At 43.5% G+C, this 19,927-nt stretch overlaps 1 protein-coding gene across 4 annotated transcripts in view; it reads right to left on the bottom strand.

Annotated features, from left to right (window-relative positions):
• HLCS (holocarboxylase synthetase) overlaps window positions 1–7,922 on the bottom strand; it is a 179,753-nt gene extending 171,831 nt beyond the window's left edge. The window contains exon 1 of one of the 4 annotated variants that reach the window (XM_039857492.1): window positions 7,806–7,922. In XM_039857492.1, the coding sequence (XP_039713426.1) occupies window positions 7,806–7,838 (33 nt within the window). In that variant the 5' untranslated portion in view covers window positions 7,839–7,922. Of the gene's footprint in view, window positions 1–542; window positions 663–7,805 lie in introns of those variants that run through there. The other 3 variants (XM_039857493.1, XM_039857499.1, XM_039857497.1) reach the window with 3 other exon arrangements.
• Window positions 7,923–19,927: the final 12,005 nt, after the last annotated feature.

Raw genomic sequence — 19,927 nt, forward strand, 5'->3', positions numbered from 1 at the left:
TTGCTTTGCAGGTCAACCTGTGATTTTTTTAAATAGGTTTATGCAAAGCCCACTTCTTAGCCTCCAAAGCAATGCAGGCAGTTTACAATAATAGTAAATCTGGTGGAACAGAAGGAGAAATTGAGAAGCAACTAAGTAACCAGAAGGCTAAGTACATTTATAAAATGGTAAAGCCCTAAACAGAGGAAGAGCCCTTCGCCGGAGGAGCCAAGAACAGATGATGCAGCTGAATTGGGACTGCTTTATGCAGCCCGCTTTGTACAAGATTCCAGCCCGAAGAGATGACAGCATCCAGCCCCGACTCAGGCATCTTGAATAAAAAGAGCCAGCCGTGATTAAACTATTTCTTTCTATAAATAACTCCTCTAAGGTATAAACAACAAGATCAAAGGCAGGAAACCCCAGCCGGAGAATCTGGCCTGTTCTTGGGAAACCCACGGACCAGCGTGCACCCGTGCCCGGGGGGAGCCGTGGGGCCGCAGCCCCCGCGCCTCGGCCCTTCGCCTGGGGAGACGAAGCCCCGGAACCGGCGCCGCACGTACCTGTGGGCCGCCACGGATCCCGCGGCCGCGCTCCGGGCCTCCCGGCCCCGCAGCTGCTCCGGGACCGAGTGGGCGGCCGCCGCCGGAATATACCAGAAGGGGGCGGGGTTGTCTCCGAGGGCTGAGCAGGTGGCAGCGGTGGCAGCGGAGGCCTGGGAAACACCACAAAAAAGGCCGGATATCCCTGGGTCGGGCCCCCTGCAATCCCAAATTCTGACCGCGCCCGAGCCCCCTCCGAGGCTGGCCGCGCTGGCGGGGACGTCTGGCTCTGCGCCCGGCTGCCCACAACACTGCCGCGCCTGCCCCAACATTCTCCTACTACCGTTAGGTCTTGCCAAAAATGTCCAAATGCCACCTCCTCGGGAGGCCTCACCCGACCCTAGGCTGGATGAGGCCCCTTTCCCCAGTCCCCTGCGACCACACTCACCCACCTCGTCGTGGAATGTACAGCTTCCCTTAGAGACTAGCGCGTGCACGTGCAAGCGCACACACACACACACACACACACACACACACACACACACACACACACAGATGCACACACCCCCCACACCACCACCGCCCCCGGGGGGCAGGGATCGGATCTGTCTGCATTCCTGGCACAAAGTGTAAGTGGCTGAAAGTTTTGCTCAATCAGAGAGAAAAGCCAAATTGGACTACACCTTCCAGGATGTTTGGTAACGGAGGGACAGAGTGTGCGCTCAAGTTGTTTATTCGGTGGACTTCATCTCCCGGCGTTACTCCTTCCCCCCTTACAAGGGTAACTGAGATCTCCCCTCGCTGACCGCACCCCCGCATTTCCAGGGCTACCCTGAGGGTGAGTGGTCTTAATTCGGCGCTGAAGCCCTCACGTTCAGCCCAGCAATGTCAAGCAAGGACTTGAGGCTTCCGCCTCTGTTCTGGGAAATAGGGAATTCATGATTCCGTGGTGGGACCCAGACTGACACATGTCGGTTAGAATACTACCCCCAATGACAAGGAAATAAATGGAAAAATTAAGCATTTGGGGAAAGGAATCGTGTCCGACTTGGGGGGAAGTGCTCATGAATGGTCTACAAGATAACTCCAGGGCAGAGGAAACCTCGAAATGATCTCCCATGAGGTTTCAGTAAATCTGGGAGAGGAAATTCAGGGGTGATTATAAACAGTGTCTTCAACAGCATGATTTTCGATGTCTACAAAATATTCACGTTTGAGTGTGCCATGATCTGTTTAGCCATTTTCTGTTGCTGGGCTGTTTGCTCCCACCATGCTGAAGAAAATAGTCCTATACAAAACTTTTTAGCCACCTTTCTGGTAATTGTTTAAGAGATATTCCTATACTCCTATAAGTAAGGTTACTGGGTTAAAGGATAGGAGCCCTTCTATGGTTATAGAAACATAAGGCCGGACTTCTTACCTCGAATGCTCTATAATTTTATCTCCTAATAGTAGACTGAGGGCTTATTCTAGGACATCTTCGTCAACTTCAAGTGCTATAGTACAGTACAAGTCTTTAAAAATCTTTGCTATTTTGACTAATGAAAAATGATCTCTCTTTAAAAGATTAGTTTTTGAGTTATAAAAAAATTTTTTCTCCTGTTCAACTGGTCATTTGCATTTCATCTATGAATTACCTATTCACATCCATTGCCATTTTTCAATTTGGGTGTTAATATTTTTCTTAATGATTTTATGGGTTCTTTACATATTAAGGATATTAGTCCCTAGGCTGTGATATTTTTATCCTAGTTTATCATTTGCCTTTTTTCCTTTAAGAATTTAAAAGTCTTTGTGCACCATTTTTAAATTTTAATTAAATAAAACCTGTTTTTTCCTTTCATGACTTTTTCCATTGATTTTATGTTTAGAAAGTCTTCCCCAATTTTGCAAATAACTGTTCCCTAGTACTTATAACATCTTTTTTTTTTTTTTTTAACCGCCTACAGGACTTTGTCTTCCTAGGTGGTCTCTCATCCAAGTACTAACCAGGCCCAACCCTGCTTGGCTTCCAAGATCAGACATAGGGCTTGTTCAGAGTGGCATGGCCATAGACCTTGGACTGTAGCTCCACTGGGGTGTGAACCCAGGACCTTCTGCATGTAAAGCAGCCGTGCTAACTGCTACACTATGGAACCACGTCCCTTATAACTTTTAAATGGTTATATTTCAGACTAAACATCATCTTGATCGATTTAAGCCCACACTCTCCACCTCCTTTACCAAATATCTGGTAAGGCATAGCCCAATTTGGCTTTTCTCTCTCATTGAGCAAGGCCTCTTCCAATTCTAAAACTTTATGGTTTTCTGATTTTATCCACGTTGCTGTTTTTAAATGCAACATACAAAACAGTGGATACCAGTGATTTTTTTAAATTGAACATATTATTTAATACATTCAATAGAAGATCTGGAACCTGGATGTAAGTTACAAAGTTTAGTAATAAAAGGAACAATGTGTACCTACTCCTCAACTTAAGAACTAGAATATTGTCAATACTTCTATATATCTTGTCTATCTCATCCCCCTGGCTCCTCATTCTCAATTTTACACTTGCCTTTCCCTTGCTTTAAAAAATAAATCTGAAATACAAATGATTGCATCCCGATACAGAACATTGTCTTTTTAGCTTAATAAAAATAATGCTATTTGTTATGAGCTATATAGATGTCTAACCAATGTACTAGATACTTGAAACTAACTTAAATAAATTTTTTAAAAAACTCTTAACATAAAACTTTTAAAATAATAATAATAAAATAATATTCAATAAGTAAACTTCTGAGCCTTGCCATTTTTTCCAGGCAGTGTTTCTAAGATTCACGCATATAATTGGACACAGCCGCTCTACATTCACTTCACTGCTACATAATATTCTATTATGTGACTATAGCATAATTTGGTTAGCCACTGTTCTGCTGATGGACACTGAGTTCTCTCCAGTTTCTTGAGACCACCTGAGAATACCAGGTGCTGTAGGGGTTAAAAAAGAAAAAAAAAAGTATCTCCCGTTTCTTGTCTCCAGGGCCCACAGGCAAGCGTTTCTCTGGGTATGGACCACGGAGAGGGGTTCCTGGGCCAAGCCAATGATCACTGTTAGAAGATAATGCTAAACCATTTTCCAAAGTAGTTATACCAAGCTACACTCCCACTACCAGTAGTTTGTATTTGTTTTCAACTCAGTGTCTTTTAAGCCAAACACTTTCTCTTTTCAATTTCAGATTAATACTGATTTTCACAACTGCCTCAGAGAATTAGGAGGTTCAGAACATAAAATTTTCCATTATGGTTCTTAGTCAAGAAAATCCTCTAGAATCATCGAGCCAGCTAATCACAAATCTCTTATTGTCCAATGTCTAAATTTAGGTCGTGGTGACTTGGATTAGACCAGTGGGTCCTAGAACGCAAGCAGGGGTGTCACTAACCCAAAAAGTCTGCTGTAAGCTTGGTGTGGGGAGTTCTCGTAATACGAGACAGTCCTTTGCACAATAGCTTGAGCAGCTGCTCTCAGAATCTCCTGCTATTTGAAGCTCTATGCTCTTACCTCCCATGTAACATACAACCTATTTAAATCAGCCTCAGCCTCTTAAAATTAGTACTTTCTTCGAGGCCATAAGAGCACTTACACGCTTTGATTTGGTATTCATAATTCTGGGCATTTATCTTAAAAATGGTAACAAAAGAAGAAAAATTATATTTGTAAAAATGTTAATAGCAACATTGTTTATGAGTGATTTTTTTAATTGAAAAATTTTAAATCTGCAATAATAGGGAACATATGCAAATTGTGGTATATCCACTCAGTGGTACAAAGTATAACAGACTTTTTTTCTTTCCTGAACCATTCGAGATGAAGTTGTGAAAATCATGACTCTTCACCCCTAAATGCTTCAGGGTGTACTTCCTAAGAATGAGAATGTTCTCTTACATAACCACATTGCAGTGATCAAAATCAGAAAATTTAACATTGCTCCAATGCTAATAGATAGTCTTCAATTCACAGTCACATTTTGCCAATTGTCCCAATAATATCCTTTATAGCAATATTATTTTTCCCAGTTCAAAGTCACACATTTCATGCAGTTGTCATATCTCTTCATTCCCCACTAATCTGGAACAGTTCTTTAATCTTTGTCTTTTGTGACCTTGAAATATTATGATTCAGGTCCATTTGCAGCTTGTGTCTCAATTTGAGGTTTCTTCATGATCCAATTCAGGTTATGCAGTTGGGGCACCTGATGTCAGTTCATCTCATATTAATGATGCTGACTTTGATCACGTGGTTGTGGCAGTATCCGCCGATTTTTCCACTATAAAGTTTTCTTTTTTACCGTTGTAGTTAATAATCTGTGGAGGAGTGATACTTTGAGACTGTATGATATCTGACTCCTCAGCAAACTTTCATCTGGTGGTTTTAGCATCCATTTCTGACCCTTCTGAATCAGTTATCGCTATAATAGTTGCAATATGGTGACTTTTCTAACTCTATTGTTCCTTTGGCATTTATTACTTGGCATTCTACTGTAAAGAAGAGCTGTCCCTTTTACCTGTATTTATTTATAAAATTACTTAACTTTTAGCATCACCGTGGACTCATGGTTTCTTTTTTATTCCATGTGATAATTCATTACTGTCATTACTCATTTTGATGCTCCAGCTGTTCCACATTTGACCACTGGAAGCCCTGTCAAGCTGGCCCCTGTGTCTTCCTGATTTGTCATCATTCTTTGAGCACCACCTTGCTTTCAAGCTGTTTCTTCTTTCATTTTCTGTGCCCCTCCCTAAATGGGCCATTTCTCTAAGGAGCTCTGGAGAATGATATTTAACAACCAAGATATGGACACGAGGGATGTTCATGGCTATTGGGGTGCCCTGCTCCGGAGGCTTTCAGAAGACAGATCCCAGGAATGGATTCCGGTCCACAGAGCTCTAGCCTTGCCTTCCTCCATATGTGTGTCACCCTCTCTCACAGTGAGAATCCTGCCTCCCCACAGTATCCATATACCTACTAATTTATTTAATCCCAGTGTACACAGAAAATATTTTCAGCATTGCTACACCAGATCACTACCAAGTGAAGCTCAAAATTTCTTTGTAGTTTTGTTTGCTCATTTACACACAGAAGGTGTAGGTGTGTAGTCAACAAGCTGCAGTTCACAAGTAACTTGAGTTTACTTTTCTTTCTAAGTAACAGTAAAAGTTTACTTTTCTAAGTAACCTGTGGGTAATTTACCATATGGTTAGTTCATTTGTTTACTTCCATTTGTATTCAACTTTGGGTTTCTTCCCCCCCATCTTTGCTGACTTAATTTTATTTTTTAAAAATTAAAACATTCACATGTTACTATGAGTCAAAACTACTCAGAAAAGGGCAAGCTTGAAATAAGTATCATTTCCTCAGACTTTCAGCCCATTCCCAGCCACCCACTGTAAGTAACCAATGTACTAGTTTCCAGTTTATTCTTCTTGAGTTTTTATTTTTTTGCAAAATTAAACATACTGGAATATTTTGCTATTTTCCCTTTACTGTATACAAAAACGCTTCTCTTCTGACAGCCTGTACTCTTTCCTACTTAGCGTCTTCACTCATCCATAGATCCTAGAAATCACTCCATCATTTCATAAAGACCTTCCTCACCCTTTTCCACAACTGCATAGTCCTCCGTTGTGTGGATATAACAGGGTTTGGTTTTGTTTTTGCAACCAATTGCCTGTGTGTTGGCACTGAGGTTGTTTGCAAAGTTTGTCATCGCTAACAATGCTGCAATAAGTAACCTTGTACATATACAGACTTTCATATTGGTGTAGGTGTTTCCTGAGGGTGACTTCCTAGCTATAAATTGCTGGGTCAAAGGGTGAATACATATAAGTTTTGTTGGCTATTGCCAAAGTCCCCTCTATGGTTGTACCATCTTGCACTCCCACAGTAAGGTGTCAGTGTCTGTTTCCCCACAGGCTGTACTATTGCTTTTGACTTTCTGCAAATCGTGCAGAAGTGGTAGCTCAGAGTAATGTGCATTTCTCTATTATGAGAGAAAATGAACATCTTTTTGTTTAAGGGCCAGGTTTATATCATTTTTGCAGATTTTCCATGTCTTTTGCCTTTTTTAATTGGATTTGTGGTCTTCGATTCCCTCAATCTTTATATTATTTATATATTTGGGATATTAATACTTTATCTATGATATAGTTGCCAGTCTTTTATTTTACTCACGGTAGGCTTTTGTATGTTTGCTTGGCTACAGGGTTTTTGGGTTTCAATGTTGTCAAACGTAGCAAAATATTTTTTTCTTGCATCTGAATATTGGATAATTAGAAAGCCTTTGCCCACACCCATGTTACAGAGTTAACCCGTGTTTTCTGGCCCGTCCTATCCTTTGCCCCTTGTACCTGTAACCCGCCAGAACCGCGCGGCGGTAGCTCCCAGGCTCTCGGGCGGCGTTGGCCGCGCGTGCGCACAGACAAGCCGGCGGAGCAGCCGAGCGAAAACGCGGAGGAGCCCGAGTGCGCCGGCGCCGCCGGGTCCCCAAGGTCCCTTTCGGGGCCCTTCCGGAAGCCCCGCCCCTTCTCGCCAGCTACAGCGGGTCTCCGGGCCTTCCCGGCTGCGACCCCACAGCCCCGATCAGCGACACGGCCCGCCTCCGTACGACAGCCGACCTGTCCCGCCCGGTCCCGACCCCGACCCGCGGCGCCCCGACCTACTCCTCCGCCGCGGAGTCGCTCGCGAGTCCCTCGCGTGTCCCCGCCGCGCGCTGCGCCCCCTCGCGGCCGGCCGGGCCTCCGCGGGGGCTGGCGCCGGGGTCGGGGTCACGAGGGGGGCTTGCAAACGCCGGGCTGCTGCGCCGCCCGCAGGAACCTCCGGCCTTGCGCGCTGGACCACGGTCTTAGGAGACCGACAGCCACTGGATGCTTCTCGTCTATCGGCCTTTTCTCCCCCACGCGCCCCCGTAGACCTTTTTTATTTTGACCCTCCTTCATGCAGCCTTCCACTTCCAGTCGATCACCCCTTTCCTCCAGCCTTCGGGAACTGCTCAGAAACAGTAGGGGCCTTCCGCGCTCCCTCCCTGGGCTTCCTCCCGATACCAAACACGTGGTGCCGTTTCCAACACCAAGTCCCGAATTCTCGCCCCCATTTCAGATGCCAGGCGCAAATGGGGTGCCCAGACTACCTACATTTCTGCGCGGCCCACTACAAATTCACGAGTGCCTGCAACCCACCCTTCAAACACCATAATTCCCTGGGACACTAACAGAACTCGAGAAAGTGCTTTACTTGCTCTTACCGGTTTGCTATGCGGGACACACCCCGGGGACATCCGAATGGAAGAGCTGCAGAGGGGTGGGGGAGGGGCAGAGCCGGCAGGCTCTCTTTTGAGGGCCCCACCCACTCTGACAGCCCCGCGGCTCTGTTCGTTTTTACGGGGTTTTATGGGGAGGGAGCTGAAAATTCCAACCTCCGATCCCGTGGTTGGGTCCCCTGGCTACCAGCCCCCATCCAGTAGCCATTTAGGAGCGCGCCAATTATCGCCTCATTAGCATAAACTCGGATTGAAAGGGGCTCATTATGAATAACAAAGACCTCTTATCACGCTGAAAATTCCCAGGGTTTTAGGAGCTTTGTGTTGGGAACTGGGCACAAAGACCACATATATTTTTTGTAATAACACACTGAAAAACACAAATTCCAACGGGGGAACATTCTACAAAATACCCCACCTGACTTCAAAACTATCACAGTCATCCAAAACAAGGAGAATCTGAGAAACTGTCACAGCCTAGAGAAGCCAAAAGAGATGGTTTAATGAAATGTGGTATGTGGATGGGATCCTGGAACAGAAAAAGAACTTCAGGGGAAAACAGAAAATCTGAATCAAGTATGGACTATAGTTAATAGTAATATATCAATATGGGTTTATCAGTTGCAACAAATGTATTATACTGATTTAAGATCTTAATAACAGGACATTGGTTTATGCAAATTTTCTGTAAATCTAAAAGTATTCTAAAAAGTTTATTTTTAAAAAATATTTTAATAAAGATCCTTCAATTTTTTAGGACCCACCTTTTTTAGAAGGCAAAGAGAATTTGTAAATGACCACTTTGTTGTTATATTTATGGCCAGAGAGCTGGCAGGTGGGAAGAAAATACTAGAACGGGAATCTTGATGTTCCATCGTGACACACGCATCTCAAATACAAAATGCAAAGACAGCGATGCAGACCTGGTCCCTCAGAGCTCTGACCAGAGCAAGGAAATACAAGGGGCAAGAGTAAGGAGAGAAGAATTGGGGTGAGAGTTCTCTGGGGAGAGCCCTGGTCTTGGTGAAGTTTCATCTCCTGGCACCTCCATTTCCCAGGAGAAGCCGAGAGAGTTGTGAGTATGTGTCTTGGAGCTGGGGGACCCTGTGGATGCGTGTCTGATGTCACCCAGGAAGTTCGGAAAAGAGATGGGCCGGCCAACCGCTTTGTGGCCAAGCGAGGTCCTTGAATCAGACGTGGGTCATGGAGGAGGGAAAAGGGAGCTGGCATGAAATCATTGAGGGTGCCGTCCAAAAGGGCTGCCTGGGGCAGAGGGAGGAATCCTGGATTTCTAAGGCTGAAGAAGAAATTACAAGTTAATTCTCCAAATCACGTTGCATCCTCCAGACTCAGGAGATCCACAGCCAAGAAGTCTTTAAGGTGGAAGTCTCTAAAGAAACCCATGAAAAAAAAGGGACAGCAGAAGCGGGCCCTGAGGGCAGGGAGCCTCCTATGGGGTCTGACCTGTCCTTTCCCCCCCTACCTCTCCCTGTCCCCACCCCCTACCTCTCCCACTCTGGATGGAGACTGAACCTGTGTGGAGATAGAAGGCAAGGAGAATGAGCAGGACACCTAGGAGGTCAGTGGAGAGCAGAAACTTCCAACGACATCCCCTTCCTGCAGGCAGGCAGCTGCCAACCGCTGACGTGGCTGGCCTTGGAATGGAGCTTGAAGGACTGATACATAATTAAAACTGAACATATTAGTTTCTGAATCTAGAATGACCTTATGAATTAAAGTGACCCTAACATTGTCTCCTGCCTAAAGTGAGTATAAAAGTGTGGGGCTTATACTATGGGTTGAATCGCATCCCCCCCAAAAAAGATATTTTGAAGTTCTAGCCCCCAGTACCTCACAATGTCACGGTATTTGGAAATGTGACCATTGCAGATATAATTAGTTAAGATGAGGTCATACTGGAGAAAGGCAGGCCTTAATCCAACATGACTTATGAGGAGGCCACGTGAAGGCAGACACACAGGAAGAACGCCATGTAATGATGAAGGCAGAAACTGTAGCAATGTAGCAAATCCGCCAAGCTAGAAGCGGGGAGGAAGGGTTCCCCTCCAGGTTTCAGAGGGAGCGTGGCCCTGCCACATCTTGATTTTGAACTTCTAACTTCCAGAACTGTGAGAGAGCCAAATTCTGTTTGAAACCATCCAGTTTGTGGTGTTTTGTCACAGAAGCCCTGGGAAATTAACATAGCCTATTAGAGCTTTCTTCGTCTGAGGCAAATGAAGATGATTTCCACTAGACGTACATTAGAGAGATGGTAGAGGATAAAATTGTGTTCATCGTGCCCGTGAGTCATGCATACAACATATCGGTGACTCCAATTGTCCTGTAGAGTAAATCTCTCCCAGGGACCAAGAGAATGTGACAGGCTCCTGGCTTAGAGGCCTAGGTCTATACGTGGTACCGAAGGAAAGGGGACCTAGCATAGTGAAAAAATTTTTACCATTTCAGTGACCTGTAGTCAACCGGTGTCCAAAAATATGAAGTGGAAAATTCCAGAAATAAACAATTCAGGTGTCTCAAATTGCACGCCATTCTGAGCAGTGTGAGGAAATCTCTGACCGCCCTGCTCCATCAAGCCCAAGACGGGAATCATCCCTTGGTCCAGCGTCTGCACGCTGTGGACTCTCCCCACCTGTTAGTCACTTAGCAGCCCTCTGGCTTATCAGATCAACTGTCAAGGCGTCACAGTGCTTGAGCTTGTGTCCCAATAACCCTCGCGTTACTTAGTGGCCTTGGAGCACAAGAGTAGTGATATGCTGAATTCGGATATGCCAAAGAGAAGCCATAAAGTGCTTCCTTTAAGTGAAAAGGTAAAGAACATAATATATAAAGAAAAAACATAATATATATAATATATATAATGATATATATAGGGTTCTATCTAACTGTCCAAGGTTCTAGGCATCCACTGAGGGTCTTGGAATATGTCCCCTGGATGATGGGGGCTACTGTAAGAGAAGGTCAGACATCACATAAGTGTCCATTAGGTGCAGAGAACTATATAAATGTTGGTATTCCACACACTGAAAAAAAGGATAAGGAAGCTCTCTGTGTATTAATACAGACATAGAAGTATCTGGAATATAGTCATCTACCTTTCGTGTCAAAGGCAGGGGTCTGATAAGAGAATGTAACCGTAATTACTTACATTTGCATAATGAACCCCGAAGCATGCATGGAATGCTTTCAAGAGTGGGGGGCACGGGAGTGGGGTGGACAGAAGCAGGGGTGAGAAGGGGACTTTCCACTCTGTCACTTTTTATGCTGTGTTGTTTTTGAGCTATGCAAACACATGATCTACTAATAAATTAAAAATTAAAAATGAATAAGAAGAACATCCAGACACCAAGTTTCCCAGAGTGAGGAGTAAATTGGATATGCTAAATATACCAAATAGCGAGTACGTATGGACATCCCAGGATGCTCAGCTAAAGGTTAGGAATGGATCAAAAAACCAACAGATGTCCTGAACCAGGACAGAGCGTCAGGAAAAATCATCTCGAGGCCGCGGCAGTGTATAGTCCAGATCGCAGAGGCAGGAGAGAACCACACAGGGAAAGTGTGAAAGGGTAAGGGCCGGGCCCAGCGGTGGGGATGAGACTGGAGACAGAGATCCTCAAGAAAGATCTAAAACAAAAAATTCCAGCCGAACTTCTTGCATATCAAGTGCTTCTCAAAATAAATGGGATGGAGCCGTAGGAGCTAATTCTGCCATATGAGTGTATTTACTCTAATTGTTTTTGGCATATCAAATACTGCTTAAGGCTGCTTACGTTTTAAATCTTTATTTTCACCTGGATTTGAAATTTACGTTGACACCATATGTATATTTCAGCTTCCTAAATTATATGCTAGCTAGTTTGAGGGTTTTTCTCTCTACGTCTGTAATGTTTAGGTACACCTTTTTTGAGCTGTTTCCTCAGGTTACAAAATCTAACAATATTTTCCGTTGTATTCAGTGAAAACCTTTGTCTCTATATATGGTGACTATTCCAACTGACATTAATAAAAACTTACATGTTTCAGATGTTTTTGTAAAATTTGGGATCCTCATTGCTCTTTGGAACATTAGTGTTATTATTTCATTTACATATTCTTAATTGATAATATTTCATTAATTCAGCAAATATTTGTTGAGCATCTATTATGAGACACGATATGGCAAAGATTTCTAGTTGTCTCGTGGTATCTGTTCTTTTCTTCTCTATAATAACAGAATTTTCAGCTGGATGCATGGTAGTTGAGCCAGCCTTGCAGTTACGTGTGGCCATGTGGTCAAGTTCATGACAGGATGTGAGCAAAAGCGATGTGTGCAGCATTTGAGTCTTACCCTGAGAGAGAGAGGGAAGGACCTTTCCCACCTCTCTTCATCCTTCTACTTGAATCATAGCCATAGTGACAAGCCACCTGGGATCATGAAGATGATGGCAGCACCTGGAAAATGTGGAGTAACAACATGGAAGGAGCCTGGACCCTACACAACCTCACTGAGCTGGGCAGCCTGCCAGCCCCAGACCACCTCTCTCCAGACTGTTATGTGAGGAATAAATTTCTGTCTTGTGTAAGTCACTGTTATTTGGGGTCCCTAAAATGTAGCCTGACTTATATTCATGCTAATACACAAAGATCATTCTGAATTCTGGTAATCGAAATGAATAATACAGTTCCACTGTACTTGGAAAAATAAATGCTTTAAAATGTAATACAATTTATTCATTTAAAAGGCATTTCTTGTCCATTATGTCCCAGGCACCTGTTCTAGGAGCATCCGGCTAAGAGTGAAATAAGGCCATGGGCTAGAAATGGTCAAGGTCATTTACCAGCAATGTAAGGGAGCGGGGCAGACTCACATGGTTCAGGACAAATAGCCCAAGAGAAGACAGGCAAGGAGAGATGCCAAAAGCTCTGCATTTATTTGCTAGGTCTGCCATAAAAAGTACCATTCATTGAATGAGTTAAGCAACAGGAACTTATTTCCTCACATCTCTGGACGCTAGAGGTCTGAGATCAAGGTGTTGACAGGGCTGTGATTTTTTCTGAGGGCCTATATCCCTGTGTCCTCACACAGTCTTCCCTCTGTGCGTGCCTGTGTCCTGACCTCCTCCTATAAGTCATATTGGGTTAGAGCCCACCCCTGCGATCTCATTTGACTTCATTATTTCTTTAAAAATCCTATCTCCAAATACAGTTACATTTTGAGGTACTAGGGGTTGGGTTTTGAACATATAAATTTAGAGGGGACACAGTTGAGCCCATAACAAGTTCCTTTTTATGGGGAGCTGGTTGCACAGCACGCCCCCCTGCCTGCCGCCCCCTGTAGACTGGGCAAGAAGAGGCTGTCCAGGTGGTCTCAGTGGAGCTGCAGGATCTCTCAGGCATCATTCCCCCACCTTGAAAAGCCAGGCTCGAGCAGCTGACATGTGGCTGGTTTCACTGTGGAATCTGGGGGGCTGGAGACAAGTGAGGTGGGCAGGCCCCTGCAGCCCCAGATGGAGACCGAGCTCAGGCGTGACTGTGTAAAACGATCCCAGTACTATTTCACATGTGCGTGTGTGTGTTTTTTCCCACAACACCAAGCAACTCTGAGACACCAGCTGAGTGCCCTACAATTCAAATCAATCTTGATACCGTCTACCTGGAGAGAGTGTCAGATCCCACAGGCTAAGGGCTCAGTCCTACAGCCCTTATACTTCAGATGCCAGTCACAGGTCCAGGTTGTCACCTCTTGTTTTGTTTTGGACCAGCAAATTATTCTCAGAAGCTGAGATTGTCTTTGCCAATCATTTATTTAACACAAGTTCACTGCAGGAGTTATATTAATTTCACAGGCTGATAGAATACAGGATAACATCTCTTCAGAAGCTCACAGAACTCAGAGAAATGTTTTATTTACTAGATCACTGACTGGTTTATTATGAAAAGATGTAACTCAGGAACAGCCAGGTGGAAGAGATGCGTGATGCAAGGTAAGGGAGCCGAAATTCCACGCTCTGAGCACACCTGTCTCTGTGTATCACATGTTCACCAACCCAGAAGCTCTCTGAACCCTGCTCACTTAAGTTTTTCTGGAGGCTTCATTACCTAAGCATGATTGATTAAATCACTGGCCACTGGCAGTTGAATCAACCTCCAGTCCCTCTCTTCACCCAGGGAAACCAAGCACATGACCAGCCATCATATGACCAACCACAGGGTGCTTTCTAAAAGTCACTTTGTTAACATAAAACTCAGGCATGGTTGAAAGGGGTTTATTATAAAAAAGATATCTTTATAGCTCTTTTCACTTAGAAAATTCCAAGTGTTTTAGGAATTCTGTCAGAAACAGGGACGGAGACTAAATACATATGGATCTAATCACAATATCGCAGTGGATGACAGTGTCCATAGGGAAGAGGAAAAGAGCGAAGCAGAGGGGCCAAGTCAGCCAGTGAGGGCAGAGGAGGGTTGAAGTTTCCGGCAGGGGCAGGGCCAGAACACACCATGGGACATCAGAAAGGCCTGGGACCAGGGATGAAAGGGTTCAGCCAGGCGAAAACAGAGGCTTCCAGGCCCAGTCAGCTCATCTCAAAGAGTTGTATGCCATCTCAGGTCAAGGAGCCCCATCTTCACATGCACTGATAAGCACGCTGCACCAGCCCTTGGGGAGACAGTCTCCCCAACCATGTGCCTGAGTTTTTGCCGGCCTGGGACAATAAAGGACTGGTGCCTGTTGTAGGTGTGTGTCCCAACCCGCCTAGCTGAGCCGACAGGGGCAGACCACTCAGAAGATTGCAAACCCTTAGTTAAAAGCTACGCGCAGTCTCTGGGATGTCTCCTCACGCTTCATCAGAAGAACTGAACAGTACGCTGGGCAAGTTTACTCATTTTTATTGCAAAGGGTAGAAACAAAATTATTGTACATTTCTAGGAGCCAGAGATGCCCAGGATGTCATGCTTTTTGCTCCTCACATTCTCCATTTCTCTCTTCATTCCATTAAAATCTATATACATCGAAAAGTATTTTCACTTTCAGCACCGGTGATGAAAACCCCGAGAGGCAGACGAAACAGGAAAGGTCTGAATTTCAACATATCAGAATAGAAGCAGAATTTCAGCGTGACCCAGAGCCTGGATGGTTTCATTTGATGGTGATCAGAATGTCACAGGTCTGTTGCCATCATCCATTCACCTTCCCAATACAACTGTGTTCACAAACATAGCACCCTGCAAAGCCAGCATGACTGCAAGGTGAGATCGAGTCCAGCAGGTGACTTACGGGTGATTTTGTCTTCTGTGTAACATACTTGCTAAGTCCCAGATTCTGGAGTGAGTGAGCTTGCTTGGGTTCATGTTCCAGCTCTGATTTATTTTCTTAAAGTAATGGTTGAAGTTCCCCGTGACTTGGTTTCCCCACCTGCAAATACAAATCCTGCCACTCCCTCCCTTATAGATTTGTGAAGCCCGAGTAAATTAATATTTATAAATCATAGTGCCTGGAACATAATAAATGTTCAATAAATGTTAGTCGCAGTTATTGTTATTACATGAGCGATTATCAGTGCAGTAGGTAAACTATTTCTTGAGCTTTTGTTATCCTGCCTGTGAAGTGGAAAGAAGCCAGGGATGACACCACAGGTCACTGCTAGCTCTGGGATCTGAGGTTCTGGCTTCTCTGATATTGACTGGTTCTTTTTTTTTTTTTTTTTCCCCACGCACACACAGCACTGCCAATGACCAGGCAATAACCGTCTCAGTTTCTGATGGCCACCAGCAATCCACAGCCTCCCTCGGCTTATAGATGTACTATTCCCATCTCTGCCTCTGTCCTCACATATCCTTCTTCACATGACTGTGTTTCAAATCTCCCTCTGTCTTTTTCTGATAAGGATATCTGTCATTGGACTTAGGGTCTGCTCTAAATCCAGAATGATCCCCTCTCAAGATCCTTAATCACATCTGCAAAGCCCCTTTTTCTAAGCAATGTCACATTCACCTATTCTGGGAGTTAGGACTCAGATATACCTTTTTCGGGGCCGCTATTCAACCCACGACAAGTGGAATGCCATCCTGCTTTTAGTGGTGACATCTTGAAGTGAGATCCTGCTTGTGCCATATGCAGAAAAAAAAAAATCTGGTTTTCATATTCTCTCGTTTGGGGTGTTCAGTCAAAGCGCAGGATTAAATTGGACAACTCCAAAGTACTTCATTTTCTTCTGAAGCTAACCGTGTGCCAACTACACCTATGGGGCGCCTGCTATGTGTCAGATGGCGCTCTAGGCGCTGAGACACAGCCGTGAACAAAAACAGACAAAAGCCCCGCCTTCATGGAGCAGACATCCTAGTGGGAAAGGCAGATAATAAATAAAATAAATGGATAAAAATATTTAGTGTGTTTAATGTAATAGATACTGTGGAGAAAAATAAAACAGTAAGGGAAGGAGGAGAGAGAGAGAGGCTTTAAACAGGTGTCCGGGGACAGTGTCATCCTCAGGGGACCCTTGAGTAAAGACCTGAAGGAGGTGAGGGGGGAAAGCCACAAGGACATCTGGAAGGACTGTCTCAAGTAGGGGCCCTGAAAGGCAAGTGTGTCTGGGATATTCCGGACCACAAGCCACCCAGAAGCCAGGGGGCTCTAGGGGGAGGGAAGTGGGGAGCATAGGTGAGATCGAGAGGTAAAGGGGATAGGGGGCGATCAGGGATGGTCTTGTAGCCATTCTTACAGCCCTGGCTTGACGGAGGAAGCACCTGGAAATGGTCCCAGTGTCCAGACTTCCGTTATCACATGGTTAAGCTGTGGAGGTCCTCAGTCACGGAGAGAAGCTTAATTATGAAATATCTACAGTTTCCCCCTTTTTCACACCTTAAATACACATTTCATGTTAATTTATTTTTCAAAATCAAACTCAAGTCTTAAAACAATTATTCAAAATCAAACATATAGTCAATCTAGCAATTCAACTTCTGAATATATACCCAAGAGAACTGAAAGCAGGAACTCATATGAATGCTGTTCACAGAGGAAGCAATCTTAGCATCCTTCATCAGATGACTGCATAAACAAAATGTGGTCTCTATATAGAATGGAATATTATTCAGCCTTGAAAAAGGAGATTCTGGCACTTGCCACAACATGAACGAACCTTGAGGACATTATGTTAAGTGAAATAAGCCAGTCAGAAAAAGACAAATATTGTATGATTCCAGTTATATGAGGTCCCTAGAATAATAAAACTCATAGAACAGAAAGCAGATTGGAGGTTACCGGGGGCAGAAGGAAGGACAAATGAGAATTAGTGTTTGATGGGTAGAAAGTGTCAGTTTTGGATGAGGAAAAGTCCTGGAGATGGATGGTGGTGATGGCTGCTCAACGACATAAATGTACTTAATGTCATTGAACCTTGTACTTAAAAATACTTTAAAATGGTTAAAACAGTAAATTTTCTGTTATTTGTATCTTACCACAGTTTTCAAAAATCAAAATTAATTAATTTTTAAAAACCAGAACACCAAATCTATCTTATTCCCATGGATCAAATATACATTTTTTTTTTTTTTTTGGTCTCTAAAAAATCTTTTAGAAAATAACAATATCAACAGCGAGAACACATCTCGTCATTTCCAAATCAGCATTCAGAGCTGCAGAGCACTCGATAACAGGAAATAGGGGCTGCCTAAACAGAAGGAAAGGAAATAGTCTTTCCCTGCTTGTCTTCAACACTGTTTATGTAAAAATATTCCACCCTCTTAGATGTTCTGACTTTTGGAATCCTTCTCCTAGGCAAGCCGGAAACCGAGAGAGTTAACATCTTTACTCTTTGTTTCTAGGCAATGACTGAAAGTCAGCATATGAAAAAGAATTTTTAATTAAAGAGAGCAGAGCAAGAAATAGAATCTCAATTTTATCTATTTCCCACATCACTCGCCTCCCAGGCAGGAATTCACACACCTGAAGTTATGCGATTTTTCCAAGTTTATAAACCGTGGGCCTAATTAAGTTTCATAAGATTTCTTTACCCTTCGCCAAATTACTTCCTCTCACAAGGACCTTCCCTGGACCTCGAAAAGTTTAATAAGTAATTACAACATTTGATAACACAAAAATCTTTTGAATTCCCAACTATCTCAATAGCGGTTTCTTTTACTGTATTTTCATCCTTCTAACTGCAGAAAGAAATTAAAAAAAAAAAATCTCACTACTTTTATTCTATATTATCGCTGAATTTATTTTTCATTAAATACATTGTCTTCAAAAACATGCATACTTATTGATTTTCATTATGCTTTGTGGAGTATCTATATAAATTACTTGGAATTCTTTTGTTAAGGAGACTTAAGTCTTCTCCCCATTTATTCGGTTTTCCATATTTGTTGATATCAGTATGAGCTCACTGATATTTATTATATACTTTGGTGTTGGTTATAATCCCATACTAGTTTATTTTGTTGCTTATGTTGTCCCGCATTTGGTCATCGCATTTGGTCATCGTGGCCTTACATGTACTTGGCAGGAGAAAAAAAAAATACTGTGTCAGGTCCTTCCCTCTTTAAATTTATTTTTGGTGGCATCCAGTTTCCAAAGCCCATGTCTCCCACGGTGACTTCAGTGCTGGCTTTCTAAACAGATGGGGACTTTACATCAGTTATTTAAGCTCTCTGAACCCCGGTTTCTTATTTTGTAAAATGAAGATAATGCCTATTCGCAGGGTTGGGGTGAGGATTAAATGGATAATTTATAATATTACTATGTGCTTCACAAAAGGACAGATGATTCCAGGTATATGAGGTACTTGGAATAGTCAAATCCAGAGAGACAGAAGGTAGGATGGTGGTTCCCAGGGGCCGAGCGAAGGGGGAAATGAGGAGTTAGTGTTTAATGGGTACAGAGTTTCAAAACTTCTGGAAATGGATGGTGGCGATGGTTGCAAAACAATGTAAGTACACTTAATGTCACTGAATTGTATTTGAAAATGGTTAAAATGGTAAATCTTATGTATATTTTACCACAATAAAAAAAGTAATGTGTGCTCATTGTTGAAAATTTAGAAAATATTTTTTAATTGTTTTAAATCCTTAGTAATCCTAGTACTTAGTGGCCACGTCTGTTTTGTAGCCTCTGTACACAGTTTCGATCTTAGTCACGATTTTGTTCTTTTTAACATATCGTGTATATTTTCCCATGCTGTTCAAAACTCAGTAAACATTTTAATTAGCCACGTGATATGACTCCCTCATTAATTTAACCACTGCTATATATTAGACACATTTTTCGACATTATAAATAACACTTCGATGAACACCTCTCTGATTAAGTCCATCTTATTCTCATTTCGAAATACATCTTTAGTATAGACAGGGAAGAAGGATGACTAGGCCAAGAGGTGACCATTTTTAAGGCACGTGATTTAAGTTGTCAGTCCTTCTCAGAAAGATATACGGATTACACTATCACCAGCTACCTGGAAGACACTCATTTTTAGGCACCCATATGCAGTTACACTCTTCTGTTATAAAATCTTTTCTACCTTGGTAGATTAAATATGGTATCTCATTGTCCCAATGTTGCCTCTTAACGTTCCTTGCTTTTCTCCATCCCTCGCTTTTCTCCATCCCTCCGTTATATTTGGTGTCTTTAAATCACTTGTACACAATTTTATATAGAAAGGTTATTTATTCATTCCTCCCCTTGTTCGCTTTAATTAGGTTTAATTGTCAAAATCTGTCGCTTTTAAAGAAAGAAGTGGAAACATTTTTATTTCTGAAGTTCTTTATTATTTTTTTAATCTATGAATTTAAATTACATCAAGTGGGCTCCAGTTCTGGAACGCAGACTCTGTGGGGCACTGAGCGTCCTATCTGAGCGACAGCCGCGAGTTCAGGCCCGCAGCCTTCCGCGATCTGTCGCCGGGCACACCAGCATCGCGCGCATCCTGACGCGGCGCTGGCGACGGGGTTGGCCACGCTCCTGCGCTCGCCGCGAGCCCTGCTTCCCGGGCAAGGGTGCCCGGGGCCGGGCACAGGTGCTGTCTAAGCCGGGCCCGGGGCTAACCAGAGGACAATCCCGACCAGCCCCATAAAAAGCCACACCCCACCCCTAGGCGCCCATCTGCGGG

The sequence above is a fragment of the Pteropus medius genome, unplaced genomic scaffold (genome assembly GCF_902729225.1).
Source record: "Pteropus medius unplaced genomic scaffold, Ma_sr-lr_union100, whole genome shotgun sequence".
Classification (NCBI taxonomy): Eukaryota; Metazoa; Chordata; class Mammalia; order Chiroptera; family Pteropodidae; genus Pteropus; species Pteropus medius.